The sequence below is a fragment of the Micromesistius poutassou genome (genome assembly GCF_964030765.1).
Source record: "Micromesistius poutassou genome assembly, chromosome: 20".
NCBI lineage: Eukaryota > Metazoa > Chordata > Actinopteri > Gadiformes > Gadidae > Micromesistius > Micromesistius poutassou.
In genome coordinates, this window is record NC_140290.1 from 1,874,269 (window position 1) to 1,896,641 (window position 22,373).

General features: G+C 47.1%; 3 protein-coding genes across 6 annotated transcripts; 2 read left to right on the forward strand and 1 right to left on the reverse strand.

The window, feature by feature from the left end:
* Positions 1 to 152: 152 nt before the first annotated feature.
* Positions 153 to 7,972, forward strand: txlna (taxilin alpha). 3 transcript variants are annotated; one of them, XM_084484436.1, is made up of 11 exons: positions 153 to 221; positions 526 to 706; positions 857 to 1,129; positions 1,336 to 1,427; positions 1,873 to 2,043; positions 3,923 to 4,117; positions 4,498 to 4,617; positions 4,705 to 4,779; positions 4,875 to 4,967; positions 5,076 to 5,171; positions 6,505 to 7,972. In XM_084484436.1, the coding sequence occupies exons 2-11, from the start codon at positions 547 to 549 to the stop codon at positions 6,826 to 6,828; spliced, it is 1,599 nt and encodes a 532-aa protein (XP_084340562.1). In that variant the 5' UTR covers positions 153 to 221; positions 526 to 546; the 3' UTR covers positions 6,829 to 7,972. The 3 variants fall into 3 exon arrangements, with proteins under 3 accessions (XP_084340562.1, XP_084340563.1, XP_084340564.1); XM_084484437.1 differs by having other exon boundaries at positions 171 to 212; XM_084484438.1 differs by having other exon boundaries at positions 183 to 221; positions 538 to 706.
* A 471-nt stretch (positions 7,973 to 8,443) lies between these two features.
* On the forward strand, positions 8,444 to 11,482 carry eif3i (eukaryotic translation initiation factor 3, subunit I). Its single transcript, XM_084485106.1, has 11 exons — positions 8,444 to 8,526; positions 8,831 to 8,923; positions 9,013 to 9,100; positions 9,215 to 9,280; positions 9,488 to 9,637; positions 9,976 to 10,103; positions 10,216 to 10,326; positions 10,439 to 10,528; positions 10,669 to 10,742; positions 10,853 to 10,945; positions 11,202 to 11,482. Exons 1-11 carry the CDS (start codon positions 8,524 to 8,526, stop codon positions 11,281 to 11,283), a joined length of 978 nt encoding a protein of 325 aa, XP_084341232.1. The 5' UTR covers positions 8,444 to 8,523; the 3' UTR covers positions 11,284 to 11,482.
* A 34-nt stretch (positions 11,483 to 11,516) lies between these two features.
* LOC311364894 (putative histone deacetylase 1-B) lies at positions 11,517 to 17,267 on the reverse strand. Of its 2 annotated transcripts, none has more exons than XM_084484397.1 (12): positions 17,189 to 17,267; positions 16,406 to 16,518; positions 15,905 to 16,022; positions 15,720 to 15,794; positions 15,370 to 15,508; positions 14,124 to 14,265; positions 13,907 to 13,999; positions 13,669 to 13,777; positions 13,184 to 13,564; positions 12,786 to 12,941; positions 12,334 to 12,379; positions 11,517 to 12,253 (listed from the first exon to the last, which is right to left on the reverse strand). In XM_084484397.1, the coding sequence occupies exons 1-12, from the start codon at positions 17,235 to 17,237 to the stop codon at positions 12,226 to 12,228; spliced, it is 1,449 nt and encodes a 482-aa protein (XP_084340523.1). In that variant the 5' UTR covers positions 17,238 to 17,267; the 3' UTR covers positions 11,517 to 12,225. The 2 variants fall into 2 exon arrangements, with proteins under 2 accessions (XP_084340523.1, XP_084340522.1); XM_084484396.1 differs by having other exon boundaries at positions 12,334 to 12,382.
* Between the last annotated feature and the right edge of the window lie 5,106 nt (positions 17,268 to 22,373).

Consider the following 22,373-nt stretch of genomic DNA (forward strand, 5'->3'; position numbering starts at 1 on the left):
CTCTTGGTGTACTGTACAGCATGGTTCACATGAGGTTCATATGAGGTTCAGGTCAGTTCCGCTCCTGATCGCTGGGGAGCGCTAGAGCGAGTAAAGGCTCCTGATAGAGTAGGCGGGCTAACCGGAAGTGATTGTTGTGTTCTGGATATGGTTCTCACGCTGCCAAGAAACTAAAACCAAAAGCTGCAGCAGGGGCATATCTCCTCCGTCAGGTGTGTCAGGTAACGAGTTTAATATGTACATGGCGTAACAAGAGGAAAATGTACAGGACTGATGACTGTTGTCTGTCTGAAGACAGCGAACGTCTCACTGTGTTAGCTCGGAACTGCTGCTAACGTTCACCTACAAGCGGCGGATATAAGTGCATCTTTTAGACTGAGGTCGAGCTAGTATTATTGCTCTGAAGTGAGTGGTCTCAAGGCACAACGCTTGGGTAAAGTCTAGAAGACTTTACTCAGTGTGTTGTGGTCGAGATTGTGTTGTGGCGTTGGAAACTAATAGTGTGGACTTACTTCTTAACGCCAGATATTACCGTAGATTGGAGAGATGAAGAAACAAGACGCGGAAGAGTCCAGTCCCCCGGCGGCCGATGAAGCGCCGGCTACAGCTGGGGCCGTGGAGGACCCCACACCCACGGGATCCGAACCGGAGACCCCCCCGGCCCACACACCGCCTCAGTCTGGAGGAACCGGGCTGGACGATAAAGGTTTCCGTCATGTTGTATGCATACAACATGTGAAACAGCTATTGCCCACACTTTGACCACTGGCTCTGTGTTAGGTTAATGTCGTCCAATGAACTGTGGCTATTTAAGGTTCACTGAAACGTTCCCAACCTACTGTGTGTGTGTGTGTAGTGTCGGAGGTGGTGCTGTCCCAGTGTGACGTGTCAGAGGAGCTGAGCCGGCAGCTGGAGGACATCCTCAGTACCTACTGCCTGGCGAGCGCCAATGGAGACGGCCCCGCCCTGCCCAACGGCCAATCACACAGCCCCGAGCTCAACGGCCTGGCCCATGAAGGGGACGAGGGCAAGGCCGTGAAAGGCGGGAAAGTGAGCGGCGGTGGGGGAGGGGGAGGGGGAGGGAAGGAGGCGAAGAAGACCCAGGAGAAGAAGAAGGTGAAGGGATTGGGTAAGGAGGTCAGGGGGCATCATGGAGGGTTACAGGACGTCATGGAGGTCCTGAGGGCCTCATGGAGGGTTACAGGACGTCACGCAGCCCCACGCTGTTGACTATCAACTAGCCCCATATTTTCCTTGTTATGTTATGAAGTTATATTGTATTGGTTCGGCCCCCACATAACACTCTTCAAATGTACTCCTCGGGCCGCTGCGCAGGCAAAGAGATCACCCTCCTGATGCAGACGCTGAACACCCTGAGCACGCCCGACGAGAAGCTGGCAGGCCTCTGTAAGAAGTACGCTGAGCTGGTGAGGGGCCTCCTGCACCGCCTTCACACACCGGCACACTGCCAGAAAGCATTGTTGGCTCAAGGGTTTGAGTGGGAAAACTATGATGGCTAAAATGACACAATCACAGTTTAGCTGAAATACATCAGTCAACCCTTTTTCATAAATCCAATCAGTTATTGTGTTATTCGGTTTCAGTAATCTTAGTTTAAAACAAACTGTCATTTCCATGAGTGTCAACTCTAAGTGAGCTGTTGGAGTCAAAACAGGGTGAATGTTTGTGCTTTTGTATCTTTAAAAAATATATACTTTTAAGCATTGTAGTACAGCAAGCTAGTTGCAAAGTCTGATCAAAGCATCTTTCACATCAAGAAAAATTAGACTGTCACCTCAAGTGTGTGTGTGTGTGTGTGTGTGTGTGTGTGTGTGTGTGTGTGTGTGTGTGTGTGTGTGTGTGTGTGTGTAGCTGGAGGAGCAGCGTAACGCCCAGAAGCAGATGCGTGCCCTGCAGAAGAAGCAGAGCCAGCTGGTGCAGGAGAAGGATAACCTACGCAACGAGCACAGCAAGGCTATCCTGGCCCGCGGAAAGCTGGAGAGCCTCTGCAGAGAGCTGCAGCGACACAACCGGACGCTGAAGGTACCCTCATCAGCTGGTCAGCAGAGCCTCAGGGGAGTCTCGTAGCACTGACCCTGGGTCTGCTCCTGTAGGGACCAGGACCCGGGGCAGACTAAACTAGTGAGGTCTGCTCCTGGACCAGGTCCCGGCAGACTAAACTACAAGTTGAATATCAAATGGAAGAACCCTAGACTTCCAACACGTCTCATTCCACCAGAGGATGGTTCTAACAGCTTGATTCTTTGTTATTCTCTCGGTTGTATAATATAATAATATAACTATCAGCCTAAAAAAGGGTAATGAAGGTTTAGAACGCACCACAGGGATTTAGGTTGATATTTGCTTGCAGCAACGTTTCCTTTCAGATAAGTCTTGGTGTAAAGACTCGACATAAGACAATATTTTAGATTGCTGCTCTTGATGTTCGACACATTCCTAATATCAAGGACACCGTGCGGCACTCTGGGAAATGTGTGTACAACCTAAAAAAAATGATATCCTCATCCCGGATATCATTGTGTTCCGTCGTTTGAAACGGCCCAAATTCATGAAATGTGTCTTGAAAGAATCATTCAAATTAAACGGGTTATAAATGTAGAACCTTGTTGGCTATGATGTATGTTGTTGTCATGGACTCAAGACAAGACATTGGTTAAGACGCGCCTTCAAGCACGTAGCCCTGCTGTCATGGAGATGAAACTCCCAGTCATGCCAGGCTAATGTCTACTACCATTTCTCCAACGCTCCATTGTTCCAACTTCTCAATAGTCAGAAAAATTCCCATTGGTTCTACAGCCTACTAGTCCGACGTCCCTTTATTTCGACAAAAAAATAAACCCATTGCTCTGACATCCCATTGTTTTGTGGATCACCTCCAATAATCTAAGATCTAAATCATCAATAACAAGCAAATTACTTTTCTCTAGCCTATTAACACAATACAAAGTTGTCTGCCTGGCAGGGAGTCCGGCGGCGGAGTCCGCATACGGCAACAATCCCTTTCTCCTCCATGTCGCGGTACAATCTGGACTTCAGAGAGTCAAAGCAAAAGTTTCTTTCCCCCAATTCCTTCTCAACCATGGCTGAGATAACCCCCACTAGTCTTTACTTACTTACTTACTTTACCAGAGAGTTGGAGAACCCGACATAGTCTTTAAGATTCATTATATCTGAATATCCCCATCAGTTCGGCCGCAGCACAATGAATGAATAAAGATCGTAAACACGTCGGAAGAAAAAACTTTTATTTTGACAGACGTGCCCGTAGTTACTACTTTACAACCTTGTTGATTACCAACATTTAGAAAAACGTAATTTTAATTCAGCCTTGGGTGAACGGGGTGAAATCAAAGCGTAGTGTGTACTTCAACCTGCACTGAATGCATGCCATGCACACTCCCGCGGCCGGGGATACACATCTTATAGGGGGTAACTACATTGGCACAGTACCGGCTTCCTCCATATTCTTTGCCACCTTTTTAATTAAATCAGCGTTTCTCGTTTTCCGACGGCAACAACAACACGACTATCGTCTCCTTCTACTTCCTGCTGCCGGGAAAATCTCGAGCATGCGCAGAACGCAAAATCTGATTCCAATACGATTGAACGCATACATGCACAATTAATGCAACTTTCTATCGAATAATCCAGGGGTCTTAATCCAACAATGAGAAACCCGATTCGGTCTGATTTTAGTCCGTCTAAGGTGTATACATGCATCTTAATAATCGAATGATAGTCAGACTAACCCAATAATTAGATTTTTCGTGATGAGCTAAACCGTGTTTGTTTCATATCCCTTCATGAAGTCTTTGTTAAAATGGGGAAACGCTGTGCCTGATTACTCAGTCTCTCACTCACTCACAAACTCACTCTATCACCACCTCCCGACCGCCCCCAGGAAGAGGGGGTGCAGCGGACGCGGCTGGAGGAGGAGAAGAGGAAGGAGGTGACGTCCCACTTCCAGGTGACGCTGCAGGACATCCAGTCTCAGATGGAGCAGCACAACGAGAGGAATGCCAGCCTGCGGCAGGAGAACACCGTGCTGGCCGACAAGCTCAACAAGCTCTACCAACAGTACAAGCTCCGCGAAGAGGTGGGCGTGGCCCCGCCCCTGTCTCTTGACTGTCCCCTGAATCGAGGCCCAGTAATGGGAAGAGGTGGGCGTGGCTCCGCCCCTGTCTCTTGACTGTCCCCTGAATCGAGGCCCAGTAATGGGAAGAGGTGGGCGTGGCTCCGCCCCTGTCTCTTGACTGTCCCCTGAATCGAGGCCCAGTAAGGGGCCAGATGTGCCGTGTTGGGCACAACGGGGGATCAAGTGGGATTTGACTGGTCCTGGAGAACGTAGGAACAACGCATCAGAAATGGCTTTGTTTTACTGCTGCCTAAACACAATCCACTTCAACAGTGCGCTAGTAGCCGTTAATGCTACTGAATGTGTGCCCTTGGTAATCGAGGCCTCCCTCTCCTGCTCAGCACATAGACAAGGTGGTGAAGCACAAGGAGCTACAGCAGCAGCTGGTGGACGCCAAGCTGCACCAGGCCCACGAGCTGCTCAAGCAGTCCGAGGAGCGCCACGACCGGGAGAAGGACTTTGTGAGTGTTGAACACGCGCACACACTACACACACCACACCTAGCGGTTCTAGCTGGGTTCTTACCCTCCGTCTGGTCCGCCCACCAGCTTCTGAAGGAGGCGGTGGAGTCCCAGAGGATGTGTGAGCTGATGAAGCAGCAGGAGGTGCACCTCAAGCAGCAGGTGAGGACTGGCTCTCTGACCGACCGCATGAGCCTGAAGGTTGTTGTTGCTGTGGTTGTTGACAGAGCCTGACTCCTCCCCTCATCCCTATGTAGTTGTCGTTATACACTGAAAAGTTTGAAGAGTTCCAGACCACCCTGGCCAAGAGCAACGAGGTCTTCACCACTTTCAAACAGGAGATGGAGAAGGTGTGTGTGTGTGGGGGGAGTGTCCTTCTGTAGTTCATGTTTTCATTCTGTTGTAATGAATCGGTCCATGTGAAAACGAGTAATGAATGATCATGATGTGGTCTCCAGATGACCAAGAAGATCAAGAAGCTGGAGAAGGAGACCACCATGTACCGGTCCCGCTGGGAGAGCAGCAACAAGGCCCTCCTGGAGATGGCTGAGGAGGTGAGGCCTGCTCCCTCCTGACCCCGTGGGTCAGCGGGGGGTTTCTTTCAGGGCCGGACCCTTAAGTGGGACCAGTCTTCTTTAAGATGCCCCAGTGGCCTTCTCAGTAGAAACTATCGCAGGTCCAAACGTTGGAAAGATATTAGAGTGGCGTAATAAAGGATCTTAAGCGGTACGGCGGTAATAATAATACAGTAATGTAAGGCAATACGGTGTCCTAGTCTGGTCAGCGGTGTTGGTTTAAAACTCCAACAGCGCCGTTGAAGCGGGAGAAGAAAGGCAGTTTGTGGTCATGAACCATCTGACCCGAAACGTGGTTCACACCTCTAGACCAACCGGGACTATGTCCTCTGATTGGTTCACAATGCTAGACCAACCGGGACTATGTCCTCTGATTGGTTCACAATGCTAGACCAACCGGGACTATGTCCACTGATTGGTTCACACCGCTAGACCAACCGGGACTATGTCCTCTGATTGGTTCACAATGCTAGACCAACCGGGACTATGTCCACTGATTGGTTCACACCGCTAGACCAACCGGGACTATGTCCTCTGATTGGTTCACAATGCTAGACCAACCGGGACTATGTCCTCTGATTGGTTCACAATGCTAGACCAACCGGGACTATGTCCACTGATTGGTTCACACCGCTAGACCAACCGGGACTATGTCCACTGATTGGTTCACACCGCTAGACCAACCGGGACTATGTCCACTGATTGGTTCACACCGCTAGACCAACCGGGACTATGTCCACTGATTGGTTCACACCGCTAGACCAACCGGGACTATGTCCACTGATTGGTTCACACTGCTAGACCAACCGGGACTATGTCCACTGATTGGTTCACACTGCTAGACCAACCGGGACTATGTCCACTGATTGGTTCACACTGCTAGACCAACCGGGACTATGTCCACTGATTGGTTCACACTGCTAGACCAACCGGGACTATGTCCTCTGATTGGTTCACAATGCTAGACCAACCGGGACTATGTCCTCTGATTGGTTAACACTGCTAGACCAACCGGGACTATGTCCACTGATTGGTTCACACCGCTAGACCAACCGGGACTATGTCCACTGATTGGGGCTTTCGCTCCTCAATTTTAATCAATTTATTGTGGGATCTATTGCCGATATTATCTTTTGAATACCAGAAATCTTTCTATCAGGGTTTACAGCCTCGTTCCTCTAGGTTTATATCAGGATCTACAAGGGGATCATTCAATTTATTTGAGCGCTTCAGCTCAACCGCTAGAGCAAGGCATTAACACTTCCAGGAATGGACCCGTCAACCTGTCCCTGATCCTTGTGCCTGTGTTCAGAAAACGGTGCGGGACCGGGACTTTGAGGGCCTGCAGGGGAAGGTTCAGCGGCTGGAGAAGCTGCGGCGGGCGCTGAAGGTGGAGCGCAACGAGCTCAGCAAGAAGGTGCAGAGCCTGGGGGGGCCGGACGAGGCCACGCCCCCGGCCCACGCCGACTCCCCCTCCCCACCCCCCATGGACTTGGACCACAGCAGCCACCCCCCCACCCCTAACGGCTCCTCCTGCTCACATGCCTGCCAGTGCGGCCCGGAGACGGACTCAAGGAGCCTGCTGGAGGAGGCCCCCCCGCCCCCCGCTGCCCTGCCCCTCGCTGCCCAGGACTGAGGCTTCTGACGGGGAGGAGAGCACGCTCAGACTGCCCTTCTGACCCACCACAGCCCCACCTCCCCACTAACCAGCCCCGTAGCCACGCTCACTCACATTCCACCCCAAACCTTAAAAACAAGAAATTTAAATATGAGAATACCAGGTCCTTTAGGACCTCAAAAGTCCATATATTAAGACAAATCTTATTTCCCTTGCCATTAGAAAGTCTATTTAAAATCATTCCATTGATGTGAGAAAAAGCCAGCTTAGCTGAATGACTTCTGTTGAATTATTCTGCCTTATGTTGAATTATTGCACATGTAGTTGCACAATGCTCTTGGACTGTAATAACATTTTGACATATTTAATGTAGCTGTTACCTATATCTTACAGAGCACCACTATTCGTTAAAAATGTATATTTTTAATTGATATGTATTGAGGTTTATTTGTAGCTGTTTTTGCTTTTAAATAAAGGGCCCTATCTCATCATATCATATTGTGTATAGAACAGTCTTTCCTCATTGCTGAATACCAACAACATTCTTCTTCCCCATATTGTGTGGAGGGTGTGGTGTGCTTTGTGTGTAAACTGTAACTGTCGGGTTCAGTCATGGCTGTGTTGCTTACTGCCTCCTATACCTCACTATAGCCACTGGGAACTGAATGTTAAACTATGCAATCCTAGCCACCTGTTCTACTTCTCTCTGATCAAGCAAGCGCTTTCACATGAGAATGTAAAGTCTATTCCATTGTAGCATTTGCATGGTTCAATTTTCATTCCAAATTCACGCTTTTAATTTAACAGAAAAAAAAATGTGTATCCACTTGCTGCTTTACTTCCACTGACAGGGCAAGCTCACAATGATGATAATATGAAGGAGGGTTGGTGTTGAATACAGTGGTCTGTTTAGAGCTGAAAGACGTTTTCACACTTATTATTCAGTTACTTCTATTCTTTGTGCTATTGTATTGAATACCATGGATTAACTGAATATCATTGTCTTAGGAAATATGTTGTGCCTCCCACTCTAGTGCTTGGGTATTCTGTGGTTTATTGGAACACACCAAAGATTGTTGAACTTTTTGTTTATTTTGCTATTGTGTGTTTGTGTGGCACTGTCTGTAAAATCGTTATCTGAAATTAAAGTGCAGCTGGGGTATATGTGTGTTCATACAGACGTGCTGACGTAGGAAGCCCACGGTAGTGTGGTCAGAGTTCTGGGATACCCATGGGATTTGATATGGGGAGGAAGCTGCACAATGTGCTTATTAAATAATTAAAAGTATTTTTGTTTAGGTTGAAATACACAACTCCATAAAAGGTTTCCCTGAATTGTTGTAACCATATAGGCCTATAGGTAAACTAGAATACATTAGACAACCAGACATAATTACTATAATTACTATACTCTGTATAGTTTTGCTAGAAATGGGGGCCTGATTTAGTATGGCATTGTGAAGGAGGGATTTGGTGTGTGGTGGTCAAACTTCGTCTCATATGATTACATTTTAAGACAAGCACCAGCTCCCTCCGGCCAATAGGGGGCCCCTGTCCGGCCGGTAGGGTCCCCTGACCGGCCGCTAGGGGGCCCAAGGCGGAAGTGCTAATTCCTTTCCGCCGAAAACCCGGCGCTTGATACACGAGTGTTGGTCCTTCTATTTCTACGGTGGAATAAACAACCACCGAATACGGAGTAAAGGGACTTCAGTCATGGTGAGTCAGGTCCATGAACATGTTCCGGCGCTGTTACACTTTAATCGAAAACATGGATTTATCAGGTTAAGAGGTCTGCTCTGCGGGAGCTACATCGGCTACCGTTAGCTTAGCTAGGTGGCTAGCTAGCTAGGCTAGTAGTCGGTGCGCTGGATAGCTTCGTTCCTAGCATATGACACAATGAGCAGAGTGACTGTACATCTGATGATCGGTTCATCTGACGATAAGGATGCTACAGGTGATGGGTACACCTGATGATGACGATGCCACAGATGATGGATACTGATCCTGTTGTTCTCCTCAGAAACCCATCCTGCTGCAGGGGCACGAGCGCTCCATCACTCAGATCAAGTACAACCGAGAGGGAGACCTGCTCTTCTCCGTGGCCAAGGACACGGTGAGGCCGCTGAGAGCCGCACTTCACCTCAGTGAGAGCTCCCGGTCGGTCCCTAAAGTTAAACCAGATTGTTTTTTTTTTTGTTGCAGGTGGTGAACGCGTGGTACTCCGTCAACGGCGAGCGACTGGGGACCTACAATGGGCACACTGGAGCCGTGTGGTGTGTGGACTGTGACTGTATCCTCGTTGTTCCTGCTCTCCATAGTGTTGGCATGGCTTTACATTCAGTTGGTTTGTATTGTGTGCTTTTATTGTGTGAGAACGGTCCATTTCTTTAACACTGTGCCTCAGGGGACACCAAGAACGTGTTGACGGGGTCTGCAGACAACAGCTGTCGACTGTGGGACTGTGAAACAGGTAGGGCATGAGGCAGGCATTGTGTTTATTTTAGGTATCTTTTGTAAAGTATCATCAGCGATGGCCATGTTTGGGTCCGTGTGTGTAATGTATTGAACTGGTGATGTTACGACCCTGGCAGCCAAGGGTCAACTATAAAGTGATGCGTGATCATTGAGCGTCCAGCCCACGTCACTACGGTTCACCTGAGACCCCGTCCTCTGGCAGGTAAACAGCTGGCCCTGCTGGAGACCAGCTCCGCCGTCAGGACCTGTGGCTTCGACTTCAGCGGCAACATCATCATGTTCTCCACGGACAAGCAGATGGGCTACCAGTGCTTCCTCAACTTCTTCGACCTGAGGGACCCCCAGCAAATAAGTAAACACCCTCCTCAGTTACAACCGAGAAAAGATAACTTTATTCTCCCTTATGTTAAAACAATATACTCTATTTAATGGTCTCATGTTTAAGTTGCAGTCTCACAGTTAATAGGCTGAACCTTTCAGGTTAATAAAACCATCAAGATGTGTTCTGTCCACTCCTACTGGTTGTGTGATTGTATTACTTTATTATTATTGACTACAGATATGACTGGATCATTTAAGCTACAAGCTAGATGAAATGTGTCTTTGCGTGGTTTGATATGTTTTTTGGCTAAATGAATAGTGTGAGCCTCTCAGTGGAGGGGTTTGCTCATGCCTCTCTTTGTGGTGCAGAGGACAACCAGCCCTACATGTCGGTGCCTTGCAGTGAGTCCAAGATCACCAGCGCCGTGTGGGGGCCCCTGGGCGAGTACGTCATCGCCGGCCACGAGAGTGGAGAGATGAACCAGTTCAGCGCCAAGGTGGCTGTACTTTTCTGTTGTGGTTGTGTCCCATGTTAAGTGTGTCCTGACTCTAAGCTACAGGGTAACTGAGTGTACTTACCCTGAGTGTAACTGGGTGTTGTGTCCACAGTCCGGGGAGGTCCTGAAGAAGATCAAGGAGCACACCAAGCAGATCAACGACATGCAGAGCTCCGTGGACCTCACCATGGTGATCAGCGCATCCAAGGACAACACTGCCAAGGTAGCACGCCGCCCCTCCGCCCAGATACAGCAGACTTTAAACACACGCCATCGTGTGGATGTCAATCACTTCCACTTACTGACCATGTTTAACGGTGTTCTCTGTTATCCAGCTGTTTGACTCCACAACTCTGGATCACATCAAGACCTTCAAGACAGAGAGACCCGTTAACTCTGCAGCCATCTCGCCCATCATGGACCACGTAAGGCAAACTCATGGTCACTGCTCAAACAATCATTATCCAAGCTTTGCAGCTTCAAGGGTTATCTTAACATTTGAGGGGTGGCCCATGTCTATCTCTGTACCCATTATGTTTGCTCTCTTGTGTTCTTTTTCTATCAGGTGGTGATGGGAGGTGGACAGGAGGCCATGGAGGTCACCACCACTTCTACCAGGATCGGCAAGTTTGAGGCCAGGTAAGAGGATATCCCCTGGCAGTCTTCGGTCTCTTTAGCTATATGGCGTTGAGCACAGCATCTCATAGATTCAAGTGCTGAATGCAGACTTCTCTATGCCCCCCCTCCAGGTTTTTCCATGCTGCTTATGAAGAGGAGTTCGGCAGAGTCAAGGGTCACTTTGGCCCCATCAACTGTGTGGCCTTCCACCCGGATGGAAAGAGGTAGGAGACCACCACCACATCTTGGACACCTTTTACAATAATTTTAAACCCCATACAAATTATATTCTAAATAATGATTGATTTCAAATGTTCTCCAAAAACGTCAGGACACAGCCTGGCAGTTTTGCTATCTGTACACTAAATATCAAGTCCTCAGCATATAGAATGAATGTGTGGAGTTCAGGGCTGTTAATTCCATGTGTTTAGAACGTAAGTTGGGCCCTGTAATGTACTGAATGTTTCCTTCCGTCTGCAGCTACAGCAGCGGGGGAGAGGACGGCTACGTGAGGATTCACTACTTTGACCCACATTACTTTGACTTTGAGCTGGAGGCCTAACCACCAAGGACTACCGACCAACCAGGGCCCCTACCCTTAATGAACTGTCACGTCTACGGGTTCCAGCGGGACCTTCACATGAAGGGTTGTGACCCAGAAGACAACGTGTATATTTCATCCCTGGAGTTTTGTATTGTTGAAATCTGCAGTAGTCGTGGCATCTAACCTGACTCCTGCATTAAAACTGATTAAACCCACAGCCTATTCTTTGTACACTTTATGGAGACAGATGATTGAAAGCAGTTTTTTTATTACAAAGTTTAGGGTGATGCACATTTCAAGGATCAAACGCTCATACACCTGGCGGCATAATATCTAAAACTAGTCACTTCTCCACATCGTCCCCAAAGAGGTACAAACTCATTCACACAACATACAAATAAAAAAGGGCAATGACCAAATAGCAATAGGACGACGGCATAAGGAAATGTATTCATGGTACTTAAAATAAGTTACTGGACAGGAATTATGAGAAGTCTTGCCAAAGTAATGCCTACTCCAAACATGCAACTTAATAATTTTTTAAAAAGTCCCAAAGGGTACAGAAAGTGTTTAAAAGGATCCTTTAGTGTGTAGAGAATATTTAAACATGAATCATAACCAAACCCTCAGTCTAAATCAAACATGTTTGACTTTGTTTGGGTATGGTTATATGAACGGGCTGTTTTTACTGTCTGAAAGATGACCTGGCTTAAACCCCATCGGCCCTTTGTTTAGCAGTTCAAATTCAAATGGGCTAAGTTAGTTAAGTTAAAATGGCAACACTTTGGTGCTGCTGTCCTGTTTGCACTCATCTGGAAGTCCTATGAGGTTAAAAAAGTGACTTGAGGCACAGATGCTAAAAATGGATTAGAAAATAAGTCCTTGGTTTTCAACATTGCAGTAGGATAGGATTCATTGTGTGGGGGGGGTCCAGGCATCGTTTCACTTTGACCAGGGGAGTCAAGTGGTCTTCACTTCTTCTTTTGGTCTAAATAAAAAGGAAACACGGTCAGTCCATGTTTCTTAATGAATTTATGGAGACCAACCGGTCCATGCAGCATCACCTACCCAGATGTGTCCATCTTCTCTTCTTCCTTCTCCTCCTCTTTTACTTCTGCTAAGAAAACAATAGAAGGGTCATTAACATTAGCAGTATGAAAATTAGTAGAAGTAAAAATAGAAAAAATGTGATGACTGGTTAATTCAAGATGGAAATGAGGCCGCCTATAGACCTTTGGACTGACTACAGGCCAGGCCGCCTCCAGGCCTTCAGATGGTCAACAGGCCAGGCCGCCTGGAGGCCTTCAGATGGACTACAGGCCAGGCCGCCTGGAGGCCTTCAGATGGACTACAGGCCAGGCCGCCTGGAGGCCTTCAGATGGACTACAGGCCAGGCCGCCTGGAGGCCTTCAGATGGACTACAGGCCAGACCGCCTAGAGGCCTTCAGATGGACTACAGGCCAGGCCTCCTGGAGGCCTTCAGATGGACTACAGGCCAGGCGGTGGTAGTGGTGCCTCACCTTTCTTCTCCTCGCCCTCCTTCTCCTCCTCCTTCTTCACACGCTTGGGCTTCTTGTGGTTGGCTGCGTTCCTGCGGCCCCCGCCCTGGCCCTCAGCCTCGTCCTCCGAGTCCGAGAACTCTTCTTCACACGCAATCCTCTTGTCGTGGGCGCGGACTGAAACCAAGAGTGGAACAAGCACCAATTAGCATCCTGCCTCACAACTTATACATTTGTAGCTCCCGTCAGTGTGATGGCACACACCTTTATTTTGACTTTTTGCCGACAGATAGGGTTGAAAACAAAAAAAACATGAATGGGCCGGGGGACCACAGGAACAGGTCTTGAGATATAATCATCATTGAACAAGGTGACACTAACAGTGAGAGGTGAACAGAAGGTCTGGGTTGAGGACTTACTGGAGACCCTCTTGTCGGGGTCCTCTTCGTCCTCCTCAGCGCTGTCAGGGTGCGGGGCGTCCTCGGGGATGGCCTGCATCTGCACGCCGGGCGCGTGGGGCAGCATGCGCAGGTTCTCGAACAGCCGCTGCTTGATCTTCTCCAGGTACTCCCCCGTGTTCTGGTTGGTCATGTTGGAAGGGCTGATGTGCAGCTTGAAGTCCGGCCCGAAGTACTCAAAGTAGTCGTTGTAGGGCAGCTCGTTGGGGATGGAGCAGTCCAGCGCCACCGCCGTCTCGTAGGTCCAGCAGCGGGCCACGTTCCTGATGGTGTAGCCGCCTCCACCCAGCATCAGCAGTGGCAGGTTGAAGCTCTTCATGTACTCCACACACTTGGCATGGCCTGGACACACACAGAGTTCATGACGACACACGCACACACACCGTTCATGACGACACACACACACACACACACCCCCCCCCCCCCCCCTCCCGGAGTCCACGTACCCTTGATGGTGAGGTTGAAGCAGCCAAGCCGGTCTCCGGAGAGCGAGTCAGCGCCACACTGCAGGACCACGGCACTGGGCTGGTACATCTCCATCACTTTAGCCATGATCTACACATGACACACCAGAGGGACATTACACACCAACCATGTGCTTACTACACCGATCAGGATCAACCAAGGCCCCTGAACGCCCCTACATTAGACCGTGAGGTGGCTCGGTAATCTAGGGGGACTCACTGGTTTAAAGATGGCTTCGTAGGACTCGTCGTCGATGCCGTCCCTCAGGGGGTAGTTGACGGCGTAGTACTTGCCCTTCCCAGCTCCGATGTCCTGTGAACATTCACCGATCACATTCAATGGTGTGCCTCTTTGATTGTGTGCATTATACACACAAACAAAGCAAACCCAATGCCCTATGCCTGATGACGTGCATGCGCACAGACACCTGACTTACCCTCAGGTCTCCCGTGCCGGGGAAGTACTCCCCGTACTTGTGGAAGGAGACGGTCATGACGCGGTCGGTGGTGTAGAAGGCCTCCTCCACGCCGTCCCCGTGGTGGATGTCGATGTCGATGTACAGCACCCTCTGGTGGTACCTGCAGGACACAGCATCAGGGGTGTTAGGGTATCCCATGGTTAACAACTAGATGATGGATGCCTTTTAGATGATGGCCAAAACAAGATTCAATTAGTACATTAATAACATCTTTCAACGCAGAAAATACAAATGTCTTGTAGAATAAGCACGTGAGGCCACTTATGCATACACACTTGTATGCATACTAGGGGTGTAACGATCCATCGATGTAGATTGATACATCGATTGATTGATAAACAATCCAACTGCATCGATGCAGCGCCCAAACATCGATGCATATCGCTGTATTATACGCTTTTATTTTGACAATCTCCTTTTGCGGGTGTTTGTCAAACTATTTCTGCACAAGTGCGCCAAGCCGCTCACATATCCGGTCACCAGTTAAACGAGGCAAGCAGCGACGGCGAGATGTGAGCAGAGGATGTCTAGTTTTGGTTTGTGTTGCCAGATTGGGCAATTTGGCACATTTTCCATGTGATTTCCAACGTAATTAAAAGTAGCCCAATTGGGTGGGAAAATTTGCCCAATCTGGCAACATGGATGGCTTATCCTACCAGCCAAAATGATTCGAGGGATGTTTTGTTTTTAGAAGAAAACTATCCACAGATAGATTGGGAATAGTCTATGTTCAAAATGAAAGATAATTACATGCTCTTTAAGTTAAGCCATAAAAAACCTTTTGCACTTAAATGCAATGTGGCAGTTTATTATTTGTATTAAAAATTGATTTGTTTTTGTTTTAAATATCCGGAAGAGAAAATAAATAAAATGATGAAATTCTAAGATGTTATAGATAAGTTGTTTTTTGTGAGTTGATGTGAATGTAAGAGGTTGTGTTAAATGGGCATATGATATCATCTCATATCGATCGCATGCCCTTGAAATCGTATCGCAGCAGACTTTTGATATCAGCAAATATATCATGAATTTATTTAATATTGTATCGTGATGAAACCAGAGATTTACACCCCTAATGCATACTAGTCGAGGGTTTCTATGCAACGGAAAGAAAGTGCCCACAAAGACTGTGTTGACCACCACTGGCAGTGGCAAGCCTCTCCTCCAAGCACCGCTGCGTCAGGCCACACCCAGTTCTACTTACTTGAGCAGCTCCAGGATGGCCAGCACAATGTCGTTGACGTAACAGAACCCAGAGGCCTCAGACTTCTTGGCGTGGTGGAGCCCCCCGGCCCAGTTGATGGCGATGTCTGTCTGCTGCTTGTTCAGCTTCACCGCGCCGGCTACACCGCGGGGGGGGGGGGGATATATGGATCAGAGTGGACCCTGGACCTGATCTCAAACCCTTTAGAACATGGAACTCCTGAACTCAGCGTTAACCTTACCCAATCAAAACCGTGTGTCAATATGCATCACGACCACCACCAACAGCAAGAGTTTAAACATGGCAGGGTGAAGGGGAACTGAGAGTGATGCACAGCCGAGGAAACATACCAACAGAGCCGCCGGTGGAGAGCTGGCAGAACTCAAAGAGCCCATCAAACACAGGACAGTCCTCCCCTACGTTGACTGGGGAGAGGAAAACCAAAGGTTAGAATATAAACCTATAGCTTATATGATATATCATTAAAGACATTAACTGGGCAGCAGCCGGGCACTCGGATGAAGAAAGAGCTCACATCTCTGCATCTGTTTGCTGTACTCTGACATGTTGTCCGGCCGGATGGACCGGAGGAACTTGATGTAGTCGTCGCTGTGGTACTTGGTCATCTCCTCACCATTGGCCTTATGCGGTCTCTGGAGGAACAACACACCCAGCAGTGGGTTACCTTCTCCTCACACTCACTCGGCACAGTATTACACAGGAAAATATAACCTGTTTAATCATGTTATTTCTTATTTCTGACCTCTGTACATTGTGCAATGGGTTTGTGGTTCAGAACTGGCATCTTGTTACCAACTAGTAACAGAGAGATGGTTATATATTACCCGTTAGTTAAGTAGTGTGTTTATGAGGAGGGTGTCAGGAGAGATATCAAAAGTGTGCGATTGAGAATGCACAGCATTGCTCTGAAATTGTTAAATATAAATAACTTCTAATATAGTTATACACACGAAAACAAGAGATCATCCATCAACTGCATGTATTTGGATCCCGGGAGGAAGTGGAGACTACTCACATAGATCTCCATCTTCCTGTACAGTCCGTAGTTGAGCAGGAGGTTGTGGGTCATGCGAATCCTGTGGGGCTTCATTGGATGGCCCTGGCCATAGTAGTAGTTCCCCACGTCCCCTGAAGAGTGGGAACATGTTCAAATCGACTGTACACCAAAGTGTTTCACGGAAAGCAATATTATCTCAAACCATTGTGTTCTTTTTTTTTTTTTTTTTTTAAACATCCTCAATACATAATTTATATTCACGATACTAAGGGACGATACTACGATAGTGAACCGGCCGGTCAAGGTCCCATAGATACATGATTTACGCAACTTGTATAGCAAACGGTTGAAAAAGAGGATTTGAAGATAGGGTTGATTCAATGGATTGATGATGGAGGAAGTGGGTGGACGGGATGAAGCTCTGAAAGCAGCTCTCCTCTGGGTTATGAACCTCTGAACGCCGGTCGCTCCGAGGTTCATAACCCAGAGGCGAGCTGCGTTCTGAGCCCCAGCATGCTTAGGTTTCATTTAACAAATTAAGGGTTTGTTTGAAATATGTGAAACAATATCAGTAAGGCACAGCACAATAGCTAAACGACGTGATGCAGCCGCACAACAAGCTAACATTAGCAGCACAGGCTAGTTAGCTATCGCTCGAGCTAGCACGCCGGCTACTCTTGTTAGCTAGTCGTTTGGCACCACTTTACAGAAGGATTACATGCAATTATCAACCAATCTGTGTACAAGATTCACACCATCCTAAGCCTATGCAAAACAAGAGTGCACATCTCTTATATTTACCGTCATAATAATAGCAAACTTTCTTCTTTGTTCCTTGAGACAGCGCCATTTTAGCCCGGCTCTCCCCGCTGCTCGGTCTGTCTCCACGGGGAGGAGCTACTGCTGCGCTACCGACAAATCAGAGCCAACCAGGGAGCTGCAGCTGTGCTGCCGACCAATCAGAGCCGACTGGTGGAGATCAGGGAGGAGTACTGTAACCATCAGTGGCTCTTTAGTGTAGATATTTACTCAATGTATATCCAATTTATTCATGGAGCAATACTGTAACAATCAGCGGCTCTTTAATAACGATAAATACTGCATGTATATCTAATGTATTAATGGAGGACTGTAACAATCAGTGGCTCTTTAATAAATATACATACTCAATGTATATCTAGTGTATCCATGGAGGACTACTATAACCATCAGTGGCTCTTTAATATATATATATATATACTCAATGTATATCTAATGTATTCAATACAACATCCAAATGTCTGTTAGTGCTAGATTAAAAGCAGCATACGTTCAAGTGGTTACTGAATAATATTCCACATTGGTTGAACATACAATGTAATAAGCTGGATATTAATTGTACAGAGCGGGACGATTATGTTTGCAAATGCTCAATCACGTGGGACTAACTCTGACTGTGAAATTATTTACTGGCAACAGCGCCACATGTTGGCTATTAAAGAATCTTAGCAAGCAGGGGTCTTATTCTAGTAGTTGAGAAGATGTGGTGGACCGGGCCCCTGAGGGCAGAGCACAGAGACATCTGGCCCTCGATGTTTCATATCAAACCTATCTTTCTTTTCAGGACCCCTCCTGAAATATAATGTTTCCTGAGTTTGAGTGGCTACCCTCAGGACGCAGACTCTGCTGTCCAGGCTGTCGGACACAGAGGAGGGCTGTCCAGCTCCTTAACGCTGATCACTGACCTTTCAACATGCAATGCACTTTATAATTGAAGCACTTTATGAAGCACTTTTTTTTTTACTCATGTTTTGAATGTTGTTGTTGCGACGTGTGTGTTGCTTGATTGTGTAGTGTGTGTTTTTGTCGATTATGCAGTGTGTGTTGTGTGCTTGTGTTTGTCTCTTTTTTTAGCTACTGTGCTGCACCCCCTTAAATTGCCCCTCTGGGATGAATAAAGTGAATTGAATTGAATTGAATTTCATTATGTGGATAGACTTTGACATAGCATGGCCTACCATGCTTGATTTACAGCGATAATACAATATGAAGCATACTAATAACGATAGGCTAGCATCCATCCCTTTAGATTTATTTTAAATGCTAAATGTGACAGGATGAGACGGTGATGTGGACATCCATCACATTACCATATAAGGCTTATTTTGAGAGGTTCTGATGTCCATGGTCTCCACTGCCTCTTCGAATCGAGACGCCACGCGGACACACTCTGCATGAAGTTGTCGTTGCTAATTGTTGCAAATTATCATGTCTTGCCCTATAATAACAAACACAAAGGGTCAACTCGTCAACATGTTGAAAAAGGGTCAAAGGGTCAACTTGATTATCTTCATGAAACAGGTCCTGGTCTGTGGTTCTGTTCTGTGGTACGGTGGCATGCATGGGCCCTCTCACACACGCACCCAGGCAGAGAAGGAGAGGTACCTTCTTCATCAGCACAGCACCGCTGCCTCAGACCTCTGTGACCCTGTTGCTCTCAGGGTCCGGGGAAGGGAGGGAGGGTCCTTGGCTTAGGGTTAGGGTTTGCCTTTTCGCTTGCGACCCAAGATTTTCAGAGCGATCCCAAGATGCTCCCTGGTTGAAAGGTCTAATGGCCAAGTTTCTATCTCGGTTTGTGTTTCCAATGCGTTTCAATGGAGCATTTGATGATGCTCTTTCTAGGGACAGCCCCCAAGTTTATAATTTTAGCAGACCTTAATGCCCTGATTCATATTGAAGAGCCAGACGTCTCCAGCTTATTCAGCTGGAGTCATTCTAGGCTTACATGAATGGTGTGCTTTCAACATCTTTGTGTGACCTCTCTTTGTGTGACATCATGAAAAGTTGTATTCGTTTTGAGCCACTAAAGTCTCACACTAAGGCATTCATAAAACGTGTGTGTGTGTGTATATATATATATATATATATATATATATATATATATATATATATATATATATATGTATGTGTGTGTGTGTGTGTGTGTGTGTGTGTGTGTGTGTGTGTGTGCACTCCAGTTGATCAACAAGAATGACAGTTTCAAACTTATGTTTACATTTCAATATTCTAAAAGATGTCTTTTGATAAAAGACAATCTGATAGCCTGAGTAATCTTTCCTGGCCACACAATGTGTTTATGCACATGTTTTGGGTATAAAAACGTTGATAGACTTAGAAACAGCTTATGGACTTGTGTGAACCAATTTCATATCATGGTTTTGTTAATATAAGCATGTGTTTATACACTTTTTATGTTAAAGTAATTTTTTATGTTCATTTTTATTTTAGTCATTTCAACTTGCTTATTAGCTTATTAGAGGCATATTCTAGAGAGTGTAATCAAAAAAATCTGGTTGCCTGCGACAACACCACAACATCGTGTGTCGTTTGGGGCCAGCGGACCCGGACGGACCTCTATGACGTCACGAGGCCCGCTCCTCTACATAAGGCACCGTTCCTCAGTGCTCAGAGAGTCGAGGGATAAGCATTACCTGGTTCTAAGAGATCGAGCATAGCAGAGTTTTTTCCAGTAAGCGTAGTGAGCAAAGCGGAGCAAGAGAACAATGGGGAGAAGACAGGTGAGGAACCGGAAACCTGAGGATCTCCTCCAAGAGGAGGGAGTCCAAGAGGAGGGACCTCAACGAGGAGCGCCGGAGAACCCGGGTAGGGTTGAGGTTGAACGAGCGGCCGTGAGCCGGGGTCGAGCCCGGGTCAGGCCCCGTTCCCTCTCCTCTCCGGCCTCCCCCTCGCCCCGAGGGAAAGACCGTCTGAGACCGGTGATGAGGGAGGGAGAGGACACGTATGGACCGCACACACAAACTTAAAGGGGACATATTATACCATCAGGTGTGAGTGTGATTAGCCATTACAAGCCGTTTTGAAAATGTGCCGCTTCTGACATCACAGGTGGGTGTGTCCACCTAGATGTATGATGGATAGATGAGCAACGTTTTCTACAGTCCACTGGGTAGGCTAGTAGACTGATCTATCCAACACACATCTAGGTGGACACGCCCACTCACTGCCCCTTATGATGTCATAGGCTCAGAGGCTGAAGCAGGAGCAGCGCTACGAGCAGTGGGCTGCTAAAGTGGGCCTCAGCGCTGCAGGAAAGGGGCCAGTTGATGGGCCAAAGAAACAAATGACGAGATTGGAGAAGGCGGCTTTGGGGTGAGTTACTGTTTAATTCTTATGAGGCTTCAGTGTGAACAAAAAAGAGATTTTTTTTTTTGTTTCAGTTGCATTTCCAGAGTCTCTCTGCTCCAATAAGATGATCCCCTCCACTCTGCCAACCCCTGTGTGGGTCATTTGTATAGAAACAACACACAAAAATATATATATATACAAAAAGAGATACAAGAAAACACCAAAAAAAAATATATAGCCTATATGAGCAAAAATAAAGATATCAAATCTACCCTACTTCCTTACGAAGGTGATCTCTTCGAAGGAGGACCAGGTGTCTGTCTAACCCCTTTTGGTCTTTGAGTTTTTCATTATTATTTTTTAAAGCTTTTTAAAGCTCAAAATTGACCAGACTTTGGAGTTTGTCCCGTCAATTTCAACATGGCTTGGGTTTCAGTCCAGTGTGATGTCCCCACTGGCCAAGCAAACGGTGGAGACTAGCCAAGGTGAATTTAAACAAAGTATGCACATCTGATGGGACCTAACCAAGTCCACATCGATGTGACATTACACTGGAGTGAAACCCCAGCTTTGTTTAAATTCACCTGGGCTGGTAGTATGCAAGTCCCACATCTGATGGGACCCAACCAAGTCCTCATCAATGTGTCGTTGACAGCATCCCTGGTTTGCTTGGCCAGTTGGCACATCACACCGGACTGAAACCCCAGCCATGTTGAAATTGACCTGGGCTAGGACAAAGTATGCACGTCCTAGGTCACGGGACAAAATCAGAAGCCTAGGCCGCAATTTTGAGCTTATATATATATATATATATATATATATATATATATATATATATATATATATATTCAAAGACCAAAAGGGGTTATAAATGCCATCTTGGCAAAGTCCTCGAGATGGACAGACACCTGGTGGTAGCTCGAGACCATGGCTATATGGACCACAGCCACGGTATCCCCAATCCACTCAGGGTGTCCCCTCAAACCAAGAGCATCTCAAGCTGGAAGAACCAGAGTATGTTTCCACTGCCTGTAGTACCTTGTATTGTACTTTTGTGTTTCACTATTCGACTGTAAACATTATAATATATTTGAGCAAATTTGTCATCTTGTTTTTATTTTTAGATGTATACAAAGGTGGTATGGAGACATACCACCTCTGTGACTACACGTTTCTTTTTCTCCTGAGAGACACGATAAAAACGTTGTCTGATTGGCAAAGTAGTATCAGAAAACAACATTGGAAACACGTTTCAGTTATCTCTCGTTCGTCTCTATCGTTTGTTCTCCCAGACTCGACTCCCACTCGCTGTTCACTGTTAAGTTAGAGGAGTGGTGAAGAGGGACTGGCCTGGGCAACAACATCCCGATTCCGAACCTGAAGCGCTCCTCAGCTGAAAGGAACTTAGTTGTAATGCTGTGTGTTGATTGATGACCGTTTGCACGATCGTTTGAGAACGAGGGAGGAGCTGAGTCTGAGCATTCCATGATTCACCGCTACCGGAAACGCGACTGAACGTACAAACAAATGATTCTGAACGATTCTCCTTGGCGAACTGACTGACATGAACTGAATCAAGGAAAATAATCATGAAATCCATCACTACTCTGCTGCACGCTCCGCCCGCAAGACCCCATCGTCAGGAGCCCTGATCTCATCCTGTTCCTGCACTGCCACCAAAGGAGCTAAAGGAGAAGCAGGCGGCAGAACACGCTCAGATGGTGCTGTTAGCAACAGCACTAACAGCACCATCTGCGCGTTTGGACGCTCATGATACGGTTTAAGCAAGTTGGCATGACATAAAAGTTCTTTCTCCTGTCAGGAGTAGTCAGCACATAATTAAGATCTGACAGCTTTTTGG